This window comes from Calonectris borealis, chromosome Z (assembly GCF_964195595.1).
Source record: "Calonectris borealis chromosome Z, bCalBor7.hap1.2, whole genome shotgun sequence".
In the NCBI taxonomy this organism is placed as follows: Eukaryota; Metazoa; Chordata; class Aves; order Procellariiformes; family Procellariidae; genus Calonectris; species Calonectris borealis.
In genome coordinates, this window is record NC_134352.1 from 87,204,486 (window position 1) to 87,219,999 (window position 15,514).

The following is a 15,514-nucleotide window of genomic DNA, read 5'->3' on the forward strand; positions in this document are numbered from 1 at the left end:
TACTAGAGGCACTCTGGGTCAATCTTCACCACAGGGTACCCATGCTAATTACAGCAGGACTCTTCCATGATCAGGGATCCACTCATCAGGGAAAGCAGTGTAGCAGAACTGAGTTTCAAGTAAATTTGAACTCATGAAGGATGCCAGACTAAAAGCTTTGAAAAACAGTGACCTATTTTTATTCACAGAACTGGTATGACATGAAGAACAGCAGGAAAAACTTTCCTGCCATCCTGCTAATCTGATGAAGCAATTTAAAGACACCTCTATTCATTCTCCTTTTCCTTCCCTCTGCTTCTCCCATTGAGGCTTGGCTAGAGATGCTTTGCAGCATGAAACTAAGAGGGGGAAATATGCACTGCTGTACACTGTGTTGCTGACATACAGAAGGTTTCAGGTTATCCACACCGGAGATACAGGGCAGGAAGCTGGTATGCAGGCTTCCTCAGACTACCACCTTTGAGCCTGAGAAGCAATTTGTTCAAAATCCCTCGTAATATGGGCTTCCCTGCTGAAGATGACAAGAAGAGGATATTGAGAGGATATTAGTGCATATTGTAGTGTTTTTAAATAATCCAGACACCTGTCAACTGGCCCTGGGCCAATACTCTACACTTGCTTCATGGAGGCCTTTGAACTACAATCTAGACCATGCATCCAACGGGAGCCTGGAGAAAAAAGGCATCGGATCCCATTATGTTCAGCCTTTCAGATCTCTGATCACATTTTGCTTTCCATTTCAACTCTGAAAAATATAAATATTTAACAGGAAAAAAAATGGAGCAGTAGAGATTAATCTTTTCCTCATCCATTTTATTACAGTGCCATGGAATTACAACCCAGCATTCACCCATCTCCTCTTAAATATGTATTTGCCTAATGTTCCCTGCTGCATTCTTTCAAATCTGCTTTCATCTTTGCTTTCATAAGACCAGATGCCTCTTCCCTCTTTTTTGGAGGGTATAAGTTATTTTAAAAGCATGGTAATTTTCCCAGCTGAAAAGAGCCTTGGGAACACTTTTTTTTTAATGCAGATTGACTCATGAATACTCCTTATAAAGCAATTGTACTACACAGTTATCATTATCTTAGTTCAGCTGCATTTTGACATCGAGCGGAAAAGAGCTGTCAGATTTCTCGATATGAAAATTAGATTAGATTGCTGTGCATTTTGTCAGATCCAACAATGGAAATTAAAGCAAAATAATGTTCCATGAGGAAAATGGCAATAAATGCTGGTTTTCCACCCAAGATAAAGAGACATTTTTTTTTTAAATCTGGGGAGAAAATACAAGATATTAGATTAAACCATAATTTCAATTATTGAATTTAGACAGAAACTGGAAAAAGAACAGTTAGTATAATACCCTCCCAGCTCCTCAAGAAAACTTGTGATAGAAGATGCACAATGAAATTCACCGAGGAAAGGTGAATGGGAGATCACAAGTGACCATCAGCTATTGACTAGTAACCTGAAAATAAGCTCAATTCCTAATAAACTGAGTTTTGAACATTTGGTGAAAAGAAGACAAGAGAACATTTAAATGTAAAAGAGTGTTCTGGCTGCTTGGCTCAAGTCTTGCTCTGGAAACCAATGATGCTAGCTGCTGAACCAGGTACTAGCCAATGACAGGAGGACAGTGAAGCAAAGCCATGGAGGAGAGCTTAACACCACCAGGTTTGAGCAAGCAATGGTAAGAAAGATGCCTATTTTGGTTTTCTAATGAACTGTAAACATATTTTCCATCTCTTACCGATCAGAACAGTGGTGATTGTTGGGGAATTTCTATGGTACACCTTGAGGCGAATTAAACATGCATTTGTGCTTAAATAAAATAAAAACATATTTAATGAACAACGCACTGGGCAGAGTCCTACCGCCATAAGCGGTTCTACAAGGTGTCTGCAAAGATCGCCAGGAGCCCATTCCTTACATACACTGGCACCAGCACCAATCCCTCAGCGGTTGCATGGCCGCCTCAGCCCGGCCGTGGGTCCATCCCCCAGCCCAGCTCTGCTGCTCGAAGGTGGCCCCTGAGGGCTCACGTTGCAGGATGGCTACAAGACAATACTGTGGCTGTTTCTTATCTCATCACCAAGGGAAATCTCACTCCCTTACTGGGAGTAGTTCCGTCTCTGGCATCCCTGCTTCCAGCCAGCTTACCCCCTCCTGCAGTTGGGCTTTCTTGCCCTCCATGACAGATCATCCCTCAGTCACAAATTACCACTGCTGAGCAGTACAATTTGAAGTTCCCCTTCACTATCCCTGTATACGTCAGCTTCCCCTTTCCCCTTCCTCACCCATCTCTCAGGTCTGTCTTCACTCCCACGAAGAAAACCGCACGCGTATCACCAGGGTCTGATATTCCCTAAGCTTCATGCCCTAGGAACTAAGGATAAGGGAAAACAAAGCTGGCAGCAGCATGAAAACGGTAACCTGAGAACTGTGCTTGGCTATGGATTTAGGAGAGATATAGAATCGATGAAAACCTGGAATGGTCAGATTAACAAGGCAGCAACAGGCAATAAAGACGTTTGTAGATGCTTCACCAAAATCCTTTTATGGCAGGAAATAATCAGTGTGAAAAACAATCAGTTTCAAATATTATTATGCAAAAGAATGGCTAGAAAAAGCATCAAAATGGCTAAAATAATCACTCAACATTTCTCTAAGGAAAATATATAATAAACCAAATTCAAGTAAATTTTCAGAAAAAAAATGCTTTTTTATTTAAAATTCATACTTTGCCGTAATTCCATATTGGTTTTGAAAAACTTACTCGTAGTGAAAAAATTGTCTGAACTTCCAATTCTAAATAAAAATTTTGATTGTTCAAACTTATTTTCATTAAAAAGCCAACATTTTTCCCAATTTGAAACATACTTTTAAAATAAAAAATGTTCAATACTTGATTATTTATTCCAACTGAGACCAAAACATTTTTAAAAATTACACTTTAACATGGAAGGAACAATGTTTAAATGAGTTTAATTTTTAGTAATAGACATTTTGCAAGTTGTTTTGGACCCAAAGTCGCTTCTAATGGTTTCAGAAGAAACTGTGGGCTTAACCCTAATGTCAGCAAAAAAATTTTTAACTGACAAAAATATACAAATTTGATTAAACTTAAAAAGTGGCCAATAATTTCCCTCTCTTGCATCACATTTTTTTTTCCTACTTTATTTAGTTATAACCAAAATGGAAATCTTCCTTTGTAAGCAATTTTACATTCACAGAAGTTATTTCTACAGAAAGCTTATGAATTTTACAAGTCCAGGGGGGAATTTGTGTCTTTCTGTTGGGTTCATTTCACCTAGAGTCAGTGGAAAAAATTACCTTTTCTACCTCTCTGAAGTTTTTTTCTCTTATTTACTATCTATTCACCATGTAATCTCTGTTCTCTGTACAGTCCTGCTCAGCCCACACCGTTATTCAATAGGATTTATTCCTATCTTTCAGATGCACTTGCTCCTCCCCCTCTTTCACAGGACCTGTCAGTCTATACCCATGTATTGTCTCTCTCCTTATCATTACAGCACCAGCTTTTTGGGTCAGGGACCATTCTGTGTATTCACATGCTGCCTGGTACAATGGGCACCTGATCTATGCCTAAACCTTGTTTAGTACTGTAGTACAATTAATGTATGTAAACGTGCTTTGACAACCAAAGCATTGTCTAGGTATGTTAAAAGCGCCACATCAATCCATAAATACCCCTGTATGGCTGTATGTGTTCTGCAAATGCCCCATGTCACACCCACGTGAGCGCAAAGGAGTGGGAAAGAAGAACCTGCGTTAGCCCACACAAACGGTTATCTTAGCCAAACACACAGGAGGAATGAAACTGATAATCCTCCTATGTTTCATATTAAGAAATATCCTTCCACCAACTAATATTTTGGTCTCTTTATACCAAGTTGACACTGGATCTGGGATACCTGAAAACACAAGAAAAATGGATAGCTACATAAATAATGTGTGTCTGTAATAGCCTTAGATCACACAGACCATGTCTTCAGTAACTTATCTGCCATTGTCCACACTTGCGGGGCCACACAAAATCTGGCAGATCCCTTTTGCTTAACTGGTCAAGGATTAACTTTCACTGAACTTCTACACACAAACCTACAAATGTGTAAGTCCATCTGCAATGCAGATACAGCTTTTTATAGTCCATTCCTATGAATAATGTAAAGTTTGTGGTTAAATCATTGAGTATTTCCTGCTGTTGTTTCTGCAAAAGGATTATAACCGATAGTCTACTCCCCATTAATTCTCTGTGTTAATCAAAAATCCAAGGATGTATTTTTGAAGGTTCTGTGCATCAGGTAAGAATATGAAAATCTCCATTTTCAGTTTCCAGAAAATTAAATCTCCAAACCACCAGCCACTACAACAAAGAAGAAACCTTGAAAACATGAAAAATAAATTTCCTAAAATAAAAAGAAAAACAGAAAGAGGCATATCTATTTGTATTCTTTAAGCTTCATGATTTTCAAGCCAAAGCTCATTAATTTCTTGAGTCCTGATGTGTTTTTTGAACACTGCTTGATGACAGGTGAAGTGGTAGCTCTCTCAGACACATGAGTATTAGTCCAGCAATTCAACAATTCAAGCACTGCAGTTCAGAGCAGATTTGTGCTTAGAGACTTCCTGTGCAGCTTTCAAAGGAGGACTTCTACATAGCTTCTCAATAAATCTCTCATCCTCTTGAGGATACACAGTATAGACAAAAAATTGGTGAATGTCACAATTTGCAGAAAAATTCATTTCATACAGCTTCTACTGAAATTTTATGAAATGAACGTGAATGCAAAATTAAGTAACGTGAACATTAAATAAAATGTCACAGGCAAGGTGCTTTTATATTGTATGCCATGAAAAAGTATTTAAGTTGTACACAAAACTGTTGCAGAGTCCAACCTTAGCTCTGTAATATTTCAAATAAATTATTCTTTTAGTATCACTGAACACGTACTAATTAAAATTACGCATGTGAATAACGTCTCAATAATTTATCTCATATTACCTAGGAAAAAGTATTATTTAGACAATTATATTTATTTGGGTATAGCTGAGTGTAATTACATTATATTTAGATAACTACATTTATAATTATATCAAATAAAAATATATGACTTATCACACACTCTATCTCTGGGTCAAAAGTTCAACTTACAAACTGGAGTAAACAGGTTTCCTCTTGATGGCAATCATATTACTTGGTTCAAAGTGTTTGCTGCCTTTTTTGTATATTTACTTAATTAAACGCCAAGAATTGCAGTTATTTTTCTAATAACAGACTAGATGCCAATTGCTAGTATAAACATCAGCAGTTTTTTATGGAAAAAAAAACCAAAAACAAAACCCAAAACAAAACAAACAAAAAAACCCCAGCACATGACAGTACAGCACCAGTTTGATCCAAAGTCTCTCTTCCGAGTAACCTGGTTTTAGGGCCAGGTCCTAAGGCAGGTGTTTTAACCCCTGTGTGGAATTCTCCTGGCTTCAAAGAAGCCATTCAGATTTGCACATTTTACAGAAATAGGTAAAAGTCCTTCATGGTAAAGTCAGTTACAGTATAGGTTCTGGATTAAAAACTATCCTGCAAAGCATGGGAATTTGAGCAGATTAGCCCCTATAGACCTGTTGGATGTTCTTATTTCTCTTAATATAAAATCATAGAATGCTCTGGGTTGGAAGGGACCTTTAAAGACCATATTGCAAAGACTATTTTAAATCTGATTGACCTGGTAAAAGAAGTATGTTTTAAAACCAGGACTGACAAAAGATGTGGGAAATAGTTATGAATGAGAAACTGTTTCAATGGGGCAGAGGGAACTTCTCCTATATCAGGATCAAGCTCTTTCTTACAAAGTTCTTTATTTCTTTGTCATCACTGATTTTTGGTTTTGTCTGGCTGGCTTTTTTTGGTGGGAAAGAGAGAGCTGTGCTGAATGTCATCACTGTGATAAGAAAATAGAACTACACTACTTTAAATGAGCTTGGAGGAAGACTTGAGCATACAGAAAGCACAATCTTTCTCCTGTATACATATGTGTATATGAGGAGGATGTGGATGCATGCATAATAGTCTGCTCACCCACACTTTTAACACTTCTCTATCAGACTGATCTTGTAGAAAGTCAGTGGAGTATTTGCTTATGTGCTTCACTGTTTATTCTGAGATACTTGGTCTGAGACAACAAATTCCCCAAATGCCAGCAGAGTTTCCTACTATCGCCTCCACTCCATAGGCCAAACTTTGGGATCTGGATTTGTCCCTTTGAAAAACAATTATTACCCTCTAAACTATCCTACTAAATTTGGATTTATCAATAGCTCCTTCTCCATTTGCCTGGGCATATTATATACATTTTCATACATCCCTTTTTAGAGATGTTATATTGGCAAGTAGCTTAACCACGAAGAGAGATGGTGGATATAATTAGACTTCAGTTAAGATAAACATGAAAAATCTCCAAACCAAAATGCTAATAACCACAAAACTTTTCTTTATGATGAGCAGAAATGGTCACATACTATGCAGATCCAACCAGAAAGCTAGCTGGTACGGACAGCAGGATATAAATATTATATTGATTAAAGGGAGAGAAAGCAGCAAAAGCAGAACAGAAACAACAAAAAAAACCAGAAAGGAATCTCCACTAACCACATGATCCCAAGAAAACTCTAAAAGGGGCAGTGTCTAAAAAGTGGGACTAGGCGGAACTTCCACCGCCTGGGTCTGTATCCATGCCCCTGCCTCACGCTGGCATCATGTTGGAATAAGCACTGCATACACAGTGTTCTTCCCTTACCCTATATTTGGCACATACAGAAAACACAAGCACGTGGAATATAACGGAGTCCTGCCACAGCCTAGCCAGGTTCTCACTCTGCATGATCAAGTACTGAGGCAGTACTGAGGAACGCAAGGTGATTTAGTCTAGATATAAACAGGAAAGTTTGGGATGAAGTGCTGGCCACAAAAAGGCTTCTATATGTAATTACTGATTTCTACGGTGCTCAGGGAAACAGGACTTTATATGCTTTTCTGTCAATAAATATGACTGTACTGTTTAAGATTAGGCATGAAAAGCCACATACCACAGACAGAAAGTCATAGCGATTCCTAGCATATGTATATGAGAACTGAAAGAGTAACATTTACTGCAATAGCTTGCATAGCAAGTAACTTGAAATAGCAAATGTAGCTTAAAATGAAATATTACTGCTAACAAAGCTTGTGTTTTTATGACCCTCGCTCTTGGGCTGCTTGCGTTTTTATGACTCTGACTCTTGGTTTGCAGAGATACAAAGACGTCATAGGCCTAATCACTCAAATAACCTTACAAATGCTTTCCAGAATGACCAACTATGACACCATATGTATAATACACATCCTGTCATCCAGTCATCTGTGAAATCTTAGTGTCCTGCTTAAATGCAGTTATGTTCCAAGGTTAATGCTAATTCCCCTTCCATTCTCCCTGGAAACATTTCTCAAATATGTCTTAACTTTCTTGCAGAGAGTTTGCATATGGTTTGTATAGCTGCAATGTTCCTCTAAGAAAATAATAGCCATAATTCCATCTGCTCCCCATTCCCAGCCTGCCAACTGTTTTGCATTTGGGAATACACGCATTTTTTCACTTCCTCATCCAGGGCATCTCTCAACAGAGATTTTTTATTTTGTAGCAAATTCCATAAGTTTAGCATTTTTCTTCTTCCAAAACAAAACAAAACATAGACCTTTCCTGTTACACAATAAACACAGACATTACACACCAATTTAGATTTCTTAAATGAGGTATTATATTCTCTGTATGGAAATACATACAATATATTTATATTTACGATTGGAAACGTACAACTTTTTTTTTCCAAAAAGGTTGCCATGCATGTTTTGCCATATTTAAATGCTTATTTTCATGTTCTCTTTTTAAACTTTTCCTTTAACAGAAATCAAAGCTTTTACTGAAAGTTTTCCTTTAAAAGTTTCATCAACGTTGGCATGTTTCTGTGGTTTTTCTTTCGTGCATCCATCAGTACTGATGGAATCAAATTCCACATGAAATTTCTGACCCGCTTTCCTCCACTCCTAGTCTATACAAGCTTTCCAAAGTGATTGCGCTGGACAGCCATAAAGACATTTTCCAAAAGTGTTGTGATCGTGCCTACATTCTTAAATGTTGTTACCTTGTAAAAGTTAAAACCTCCAAGACAACAGAAACTGGAATTCTAGAATTCAATTATAACTTTGTGAACTCTATTCACAATCGGGTTGTAGTAAGTATTTATACAGCAGTTTGCTTACTATAGAGTCTAACATTTGATGAGGTAAGAGTAGTGAGAACCCATGCACGCAAGGATTTACAATGACTGCATTTTCTATTTGTTTCTGTATCTCACGGTAGTTCTGCCTGACTCAGTTCTGTCTGCAATCCCTAATGCCGGAACACAAACAATAACTAAACCCGTATTATTATTATTCTATAAATCTTTCAAGACACTGCAATCAGATCAAACATTTAAAGCAGCATACTTGTCAAAGAGCATGTAATGTCAGAAATCAAACTAGCAAAATACTGTATTATCTAAACCAATTATCGTATATCTATTGTATTAACAAGGTTTGGATAAGAAAAACATCAGTGAAGTTTTGGCTGTTCAAAAAGCAGATGTCTGGAAAACACGTCCTTGCCAAATATACTGTGATATGTTGTCTTTCTTCAACTTCCAACATCCAAGGCTTTTTGACAACTTTTATATTAACGTACTACCCATTGTAAGCAGCACCACAGTATAAAGAAAACACCACAGCTATAATTCGTTAGCTAAAAGTAAGAAGAATAAATGACTGGCTCTAGATCTCTCTAACAAAGACCTTAATATAGAGTAATTAAAGTAAGCAATCACAGCACAACTCTTAACACTGATCTGTCTTAATCTATTTTTAACATTTGTCAAGCATCTGGCACTGTCAGCACAAGCAATTCTTGCATCTAACCTGATAATCATCTAAATGCTACCAAGTGACCAGATTTTTTCTCAGGAATGGAGGAAATTTTTACCTAATGAGTATCAGGCCATGCAATATATATTTAGAAAGAATAAAATGCACATTTCAGGATAGCTAGTATCACTTACACATTCTTTAAAGAAGGAAGCTTGCTTTTGTACGATTTTTGTAATTTTGTCTTGCTGAAACTCAGTGGAAAAAGTACCAGAATGTAATTTCAGAAACATTTAGCAGAATTCTAAATGCAACATGTTTTTAAAAAAAAAAAATCTATCAAAATTAGCAAAAATTACTACACCTTAGCAGAAGCAAATAACAAATCATATTTCCTGTTCAATAACAGTATAAATCACCATATTCATGTAGTGCATTAAGAATAAAATAACTTGCTCTTCTTCATTTATTTATCTTTTATGATACGCATTCTATTTGCACACAGGAGAAAAAAGTAGACAGGTAATTTTAAAAGTATAAACAATTTTGACCTCTCAAACCATAAATGTGCACTTACCCTTGAGTGCTCCTTCTTTAAGTTCTAGAAGTGGGCCAGGCCTGTGGTACAACTCTGTGTTACAAGACAAAAGACATTTAATTTATGCATGTTGTTTCAGAGCTGAGAAGCTAGCTGAAAGCTTCAGTGTTGCTTTGCTAGTGTGACCTTAGTATAGTGAGTCTGATCACAGAACAGTTTGACTTTTAAGAGAGACTATTTCATTACATGAGCAGATGGCTCTTCCTGGGAAAACCTCAGCCAGACAGAGCGAGAGAGAGAGTTGGCAGTGATGACAGGGTACATCCTACTTCCATAGAAGTCCACAGGAATTTCCTCATGGCCTTGAGAGAGAGGAAGTGTTGGCCTTAGCTTTTCATAATAAAGCAGTGGGTTGTTTTTTAAAGCATCTGCTTAAGTGTGCTTAATTGCTTTACTAGGCACGTTGGGAATTTCTTACTCGCTCGAAGTTAAGCACAAAAAAGTTCTGCTGAACATGAGAAAATCTGCAATCCCTAACAAGTAGATTGAGGAACCAAAGGTGGATAGTGAACTTCTAACAATCACTACATAAAAATTCACCTAACAATTCACATTCCTCAAAGGCAAACAAGTGAACCCTGCAGTAAGAAAGTATTCCCACTCCTGTTACCCAAGAAGCCAAGTCTCACACAGGAGGAACTTGAATGAATTGCACGCAAACTGCTCTGAGTTCAAGGGATCTAGAAAAGGCTGAAAAGCAAGTTTTGTGCCAAGTTTTTTCTTAAGCATTTTGCTGAAAGTGCAGCTAAAACTGGTTATGAGATACTACGCTGCTAAACATTTCTTGCTCCCAGTGTTATCTAGACCCAGATAGGAAACTGGTGTGTTCAGCAATAAATATAGCACCTACAACCACCCTCATTCAGGAATAGCAGCAGGGATATCTATGTTTTATATAATAGCCTAATAGTCAAAATAATCCCCAAAGAAATGAAAGACCAGGATTCAACACCATATTCAACCTGAGGTAATTTAACAGTTTGACATTGTAGGAAGACACCCAACAAGCACAGACCATAGGCTGAGGTGGGTGATAGGCACCTGCCTGATCTTCCAGTAGCTAAGTCATACACAGCTGTGGATAACTACATATCATCAGGAAGTCAATTTCACCGTCTTACCTGTATCCATTTTGCCATGTAGATTGGCTTTGCACCTAAATTAGGAGAAATAAACTAGTGGTTAATGATGTAGGAAAAAGGCACTCAACGCAAATTCTTCAAGTTAAGCCTAATTAAGTGGCTTGTTTTTCAGAGACTCTGGACCCCACAGAAGTAAGGAGAGATGCTATACTGTCATCTGCTCTGCAGGCAGATGTGTATCTCCAAGCAGATGTAAGCCTGTTTTGACTAGTGCAATGCATCCCATGAGACAACAGACTCTACTGAACAGCAATGCTCATTAGTTTGGTCTCAACGCTGTGCTACCGCAGCCACTTGACTTCCAGCTTGCTCGCTGGGAAGGCAAGGGAGGCTTGCAGTCACATGAAAAAATACTGCAGAAAGACAGGCAGCCACCTTTGAATGCTTGAGCGCTGATTAAAAATGTTAGTAAAATTACTTTTTAAGGCACCTTCAGTCCACTTTGAGCAAGTTGTAATTCCAGAGAGATAAGAATTCCCCTTAGATCATAGCCACACTCATCTGCCCATTAGCAGTGATGGAGAGCAGTCATGGAAACATCTCTCCTTGGAAGACTCTTCCCGAGCAATACCTCCTCTCCCTCACTAAAAGACACTTAAGCACCTGACCCCTTGTCTGGGAACTGACAGCGCACACTGGAGGGAGAGTGTGTGTCATGGAGAAGAGTCCGTGGCTGTGTTGGCTGCGGTTAGATACAGCTGTTTCTCCTCAAAGCAAGACCCCTGCCCCCAGTGTTGTATGATTTTTTGCCTGGTTTATCCCCCCGCCCGACTCCTCTCCCTCTCACAGGAGAGCTGCTCCTGGCTCTCCAGCCCTGTGTGGCCTTCTCAGCGCCAGCTGCCCGCGCTGGCAGCAGGTCTCGGCCTCAAAGTCAGACACTTAACTCGCCCATTTCAAAACGGGTAAAACCAAACCCTGACCGGCTCCCTCACGCTGTCAGCAGCGCCGGAGCGCGCACTCCTGGGCCGAGGGAAGACTTTCCGCTGCGAAAGGGCCACAGGCCTCCCCAGCACGGACATGGCGAGGGTCCTCCCAGGCGAGGCGGGAAGCCGCGCCGCGCGCGGGGCCGCAGCCGCGCCGTGCCCGAGGCGCGCCGCACCATGCGGCTGCGCCCGGCGCGTTCTTCCGGGCGGGAGCACCGCCCCAGGTGGGCCGTGGCTCGCAGCCGCTGGGGAGGCAGGAGCGGGGCGATGTCGGAGCCGGTGCGCAGCGCGCCGGGGTCCCTGCCCCTCAGCCGCCTGGCGGAGCCGCTGCTCCGGAGGCTCAGCGAGCTGCTGGACCGGGCAGCGCCAGGCAAGGGCTGGCGGGACCTGGCGCAGCGAGCGGGGAGCCGCGGCAGGGTCCGGCTGAGGTGAGGGCGGCCTGTGGGAGCGGGCGGGGAGCGCGGCAGCCGGCGGCGGAGGCGGCGGGCTGGCCCGCGGCCCTCGGCTGCGCGGGGGACGGGAGGGGCCTCGGCGGGGCGGCCGGCCGGCCGGCGGGGGCGGGCTCCTGCGGCGGGGAAGCCGCGGGGCTCAGGTGGCGCAGCCCCCGGCGGAGGGGCCGGGCGTCGTGGCGGAGCGAAGGCTGAGGCCGCGGTGCCACCGCGGGGTGGAGGGTGGGGGACGCGCCGTCGCCAGGGTCCCTCCCGGAGCCTTCCCGAGGCCGCGCTCGAGCTCACCCGTTGCTGAAAGCACACGGGAGCGTGACGTCATTGTGAAAGGAAGGGCGCTCCCCTGACCGAAGCCCTGTGCTGGGGCAGATAGCATCGAGGACTCGTAGCCCACCTCTTGGAGGTGTTTGCTTCGTCCCACGTGAGGGCTTCCAGTGGAGAAGTAACAGCGCGCAAGCAGTGTGGTTTCTTGCTTTGCCACCTTTGTAGCTGGAAAGCATCCCCTTGTGCCTCACCTGACCTTCCTCAGCGCGAAGGCGGCCAACTGCTTGCCCTAGACAGGGAACATGGAGAATGTTTGTTGACTGTTCCCTGTAGCTCCTCTTGCCTGTATTAGCGTAAATACTCATTTTCTTCAACTCTTTCTTCCTAGGTCACGTTCTGTAGATTGCTTCCTGATCGTTTTACTTCCTGTGGCTTTTAAGATTTTGTTTAGAGGGTAGTATCTCAAAAAAATATGAGGCATTTCAAGCGCAGTACTGAATGTACATTATGAAGACGTGTCCTTTCTCTATTATGACTATATTTATTAATATAGGGAAATAGGATCCAAGGACTACAATATGACCCCTCTGTAGGGCCTGTGGCTAAGTTTGTTTCTCTGTATTATCCAGTAAAATACTATAAAGTCTATTTGGTAAGTGAAAATATCTCAGCTCCAGGTTTGCATGGCTCTGATTTAATGAAAGAAACATCGATGAGTCTTTTTAGTGAGAATACATAAACTTGCATTCCCTTTCCATAGCTGTATTCATTTTCTTATTATCTGGGTTATTTTAATCTGCTGTGAAGTGCATGAAGACTTAACACTAGAATTTAAAACAATTCAGGTGTATACCTGGAGATGAATTCGTTGGAGCAATTAACTGCACTGCAGCAGTAGATGTGTGCATCAGTTAAGCTGCAGCAGTCACTTGTTCTAACAACTACTCTGAAAATCAAAGTCTTCCTGGACTTTCAAGTTAGATTCTGACTCACTCTTTACCGCTTCTGAATTAGGCACATGAAGATGAAAGGTGCTGTACTTGTTTTTCTGCTGAGACTTTAAAAAGTGAAAATTAGAAGATTTCTTAATGCATTTGGTCAGAATTGTTAGGTACAAGCATCTCTTGTTTTGTATGCAGCTCACTAATACCACTTTCTGTCTGTGGAGGTGTCACTGTATAACCTCTGAACTCCTGAAACTTGAAGGAAATACTGTAAATATGTCCAAATCAGCTAGGAATTTCCCATCTTTTTTTTTTTTTTTAATCTTTTTTTTTGTCTAAAAGTGATTTTTAACTCTGCTCCTTTCTGAGGAAAAAGTAGTAAGAAGGTCTATGCCCTGACTTTCTCATATTACTTTGTAGTCCTCTGGATTTAGAGCAGTGTTCCCTCAAAGTGCTGGAGCCAGAAGGAAGTCCCAGCTGGAGCCTCCTGAAACTACTGGGAGATCGGGGTTGCACTGTGGTGGAGCTTGTGGAGTTCTTGCAGGCCCTGGAGCATACAGAGGCTCTCCAGTGTCTCAGCCGTTCAGGTCAGTTCTGGTTTGTGCTTTCACGGCAACAAGTGTTTCTTGTTTTTACACTGGAAACACTGAAGTAATTGTTTTCTACAGTAAGTAAAAACATCTTTAGTGTTTGAATTCTAGTAATTGGTATTCATATGATTACCATAGTAGTTGGCTCATATGGTTCTGAGATGAAAAGTAAGCCAAGTAGATAAGCAGGCTTAATGCAGTATTGTTGTAGATTGGACTTGGCTGCATGGATATGACAGGTGCTGTCATTCCCTCTGCTGACTTGGGTTCTGTATCAAACTATGCCCTTCAGAGATGCTTATGGAACTGAAATGGCTGAGTTAGAAAGACAAGTAGTGTTGCCAGCCCTCTGGTCGGGCTACAGGTTTCGTTAACTGCATTTCATAGCTTATCCAAATTGAAGGGGAAGGGTCCAATTACTGCCAGTTTTGGTGCATATTGGATCCAGCCCAACTTGCTAACTGGACAGAAAAACAAGACTAACTTAGGATAGAACTAGATTATTTTCTGCTAACACATTCAGCTTGCTTCTTCACAAAAAGTCTAGGAAGTGGGGCAACGCAAGGGAATGCACCGGTAAGACCATGTAGACCAAATGCTTCTTGCTACAGTACAAAACCAGGGCCCTTTTTCATGTCCTCCTCCTTCAGGAGGTGGTGAAATTCAACCTACTAGGAAGTTGCAAAAGCTTCTCTTCAGAGCAGGGAGTGGAAATGAGACTAGCAAGCTCCTTGCCATAGTGATAGCTGTCCTGTTCTTTGGACAGTGTGAGAAAAGAATGGGGCTGAGAACCATTGTTAAGACAACCTTGGAATTTTTCAAGTAAATTATAGTAATGCTTTGCAGTCGTTTCATCTAGTTAAGGCGGCTGCTTACTGTACTAGGACCGTGGTGTGTTGAATGAGGTGTGATTGAGTTACATGATAGCTTAGTCTAGAGGAAGTATGCCACTGTAGGCTTGGCAGAGAGATGGGAATTGGTGTTATATCAGTGTGAGTGGGTTGTGCTCATAGGGGCAAGAGTTGAGGTGGAGGCATAGACGGTAGTATGCTGTCCTGCACTATGAAAGTTTGCTCCTTTTTATTGTACTCCATATGGTGGTTACTGGGGGAGTACTGGAAACAAGAATGGTCCTGATTCATATTTGTACTGCAGACTGCCTGCACGGAGCCAAAATGTTGTGCTTCCTTCATCTGTGATCATCTCAAGTATCACCACTGTTGAATTGAGGATTTTTGTGTGGCTGTCAAGTCAAGTTACATTTTGAAATACGTAATAAAGACTAAATCCTGGGTAAAACAGAAACTTGCTACATAGCAGAATTGTGAGATAGTGGTATCAATTAGGGAACTGCATAGACAGCTAAGATATCCTTGTATTGAGGAGAACAAGCCAATAAGTAGACTTTTGTCAAGACCCCTTGGAAGTGCAGAGATGGTCTTGTTATAAATGAATCTCTTGCAGAACAGTATGATCTGTGACAGAATGGATTCAGCCTCCTCTAAGAAGGACTGGGTAGCTTTGTAGAGACTGAGAAACTGGAACGAAGATAAACCAAAGCAAAGGGTATTTGAAGAAAGTTTAGGTCAAAAAGAATTTTAAACTATTTAAAAAGAAGTGGTAGGCCTTGATATTTGCGGTGAGTTT

General features: G+C 41.1%; 1 protein-coding gene across 3 annotated transcripts in view; it reads left to right on the forward strand.

The window, feature by feature from the left end:
* The first annotated feature begins 11,881 nt into the window (after window positions 1–11,881).
* The window catches only part of LOC142076066 (mucosa-associated lymphoid tissue lymphoma translocation protein 1-like), a 35,629-nt gene continuing 31,996 nt past the window's right edge, over window positions 11,882–15,514 (forward strand). For all 3 annotated transcript variants that reach the window (XM_075138436.1, XM_075138435.1, XM_075138437.1), the window contains exons 1-2: window positions 11,882–12,051; window positions 13,698–13,864. In XM_075138436.1, the coding sequence (XP_074994537.1) occupies window positions 11,891–12,051; window positions 13,698–13,864 (328 nt within the window). In that variant the 5' untranslated portion in view covers window positions 11,882–11,890. The remainder of the gene's footprint in view (window positions 12,052–13,697; window positions 13,865–15,514) is intronic.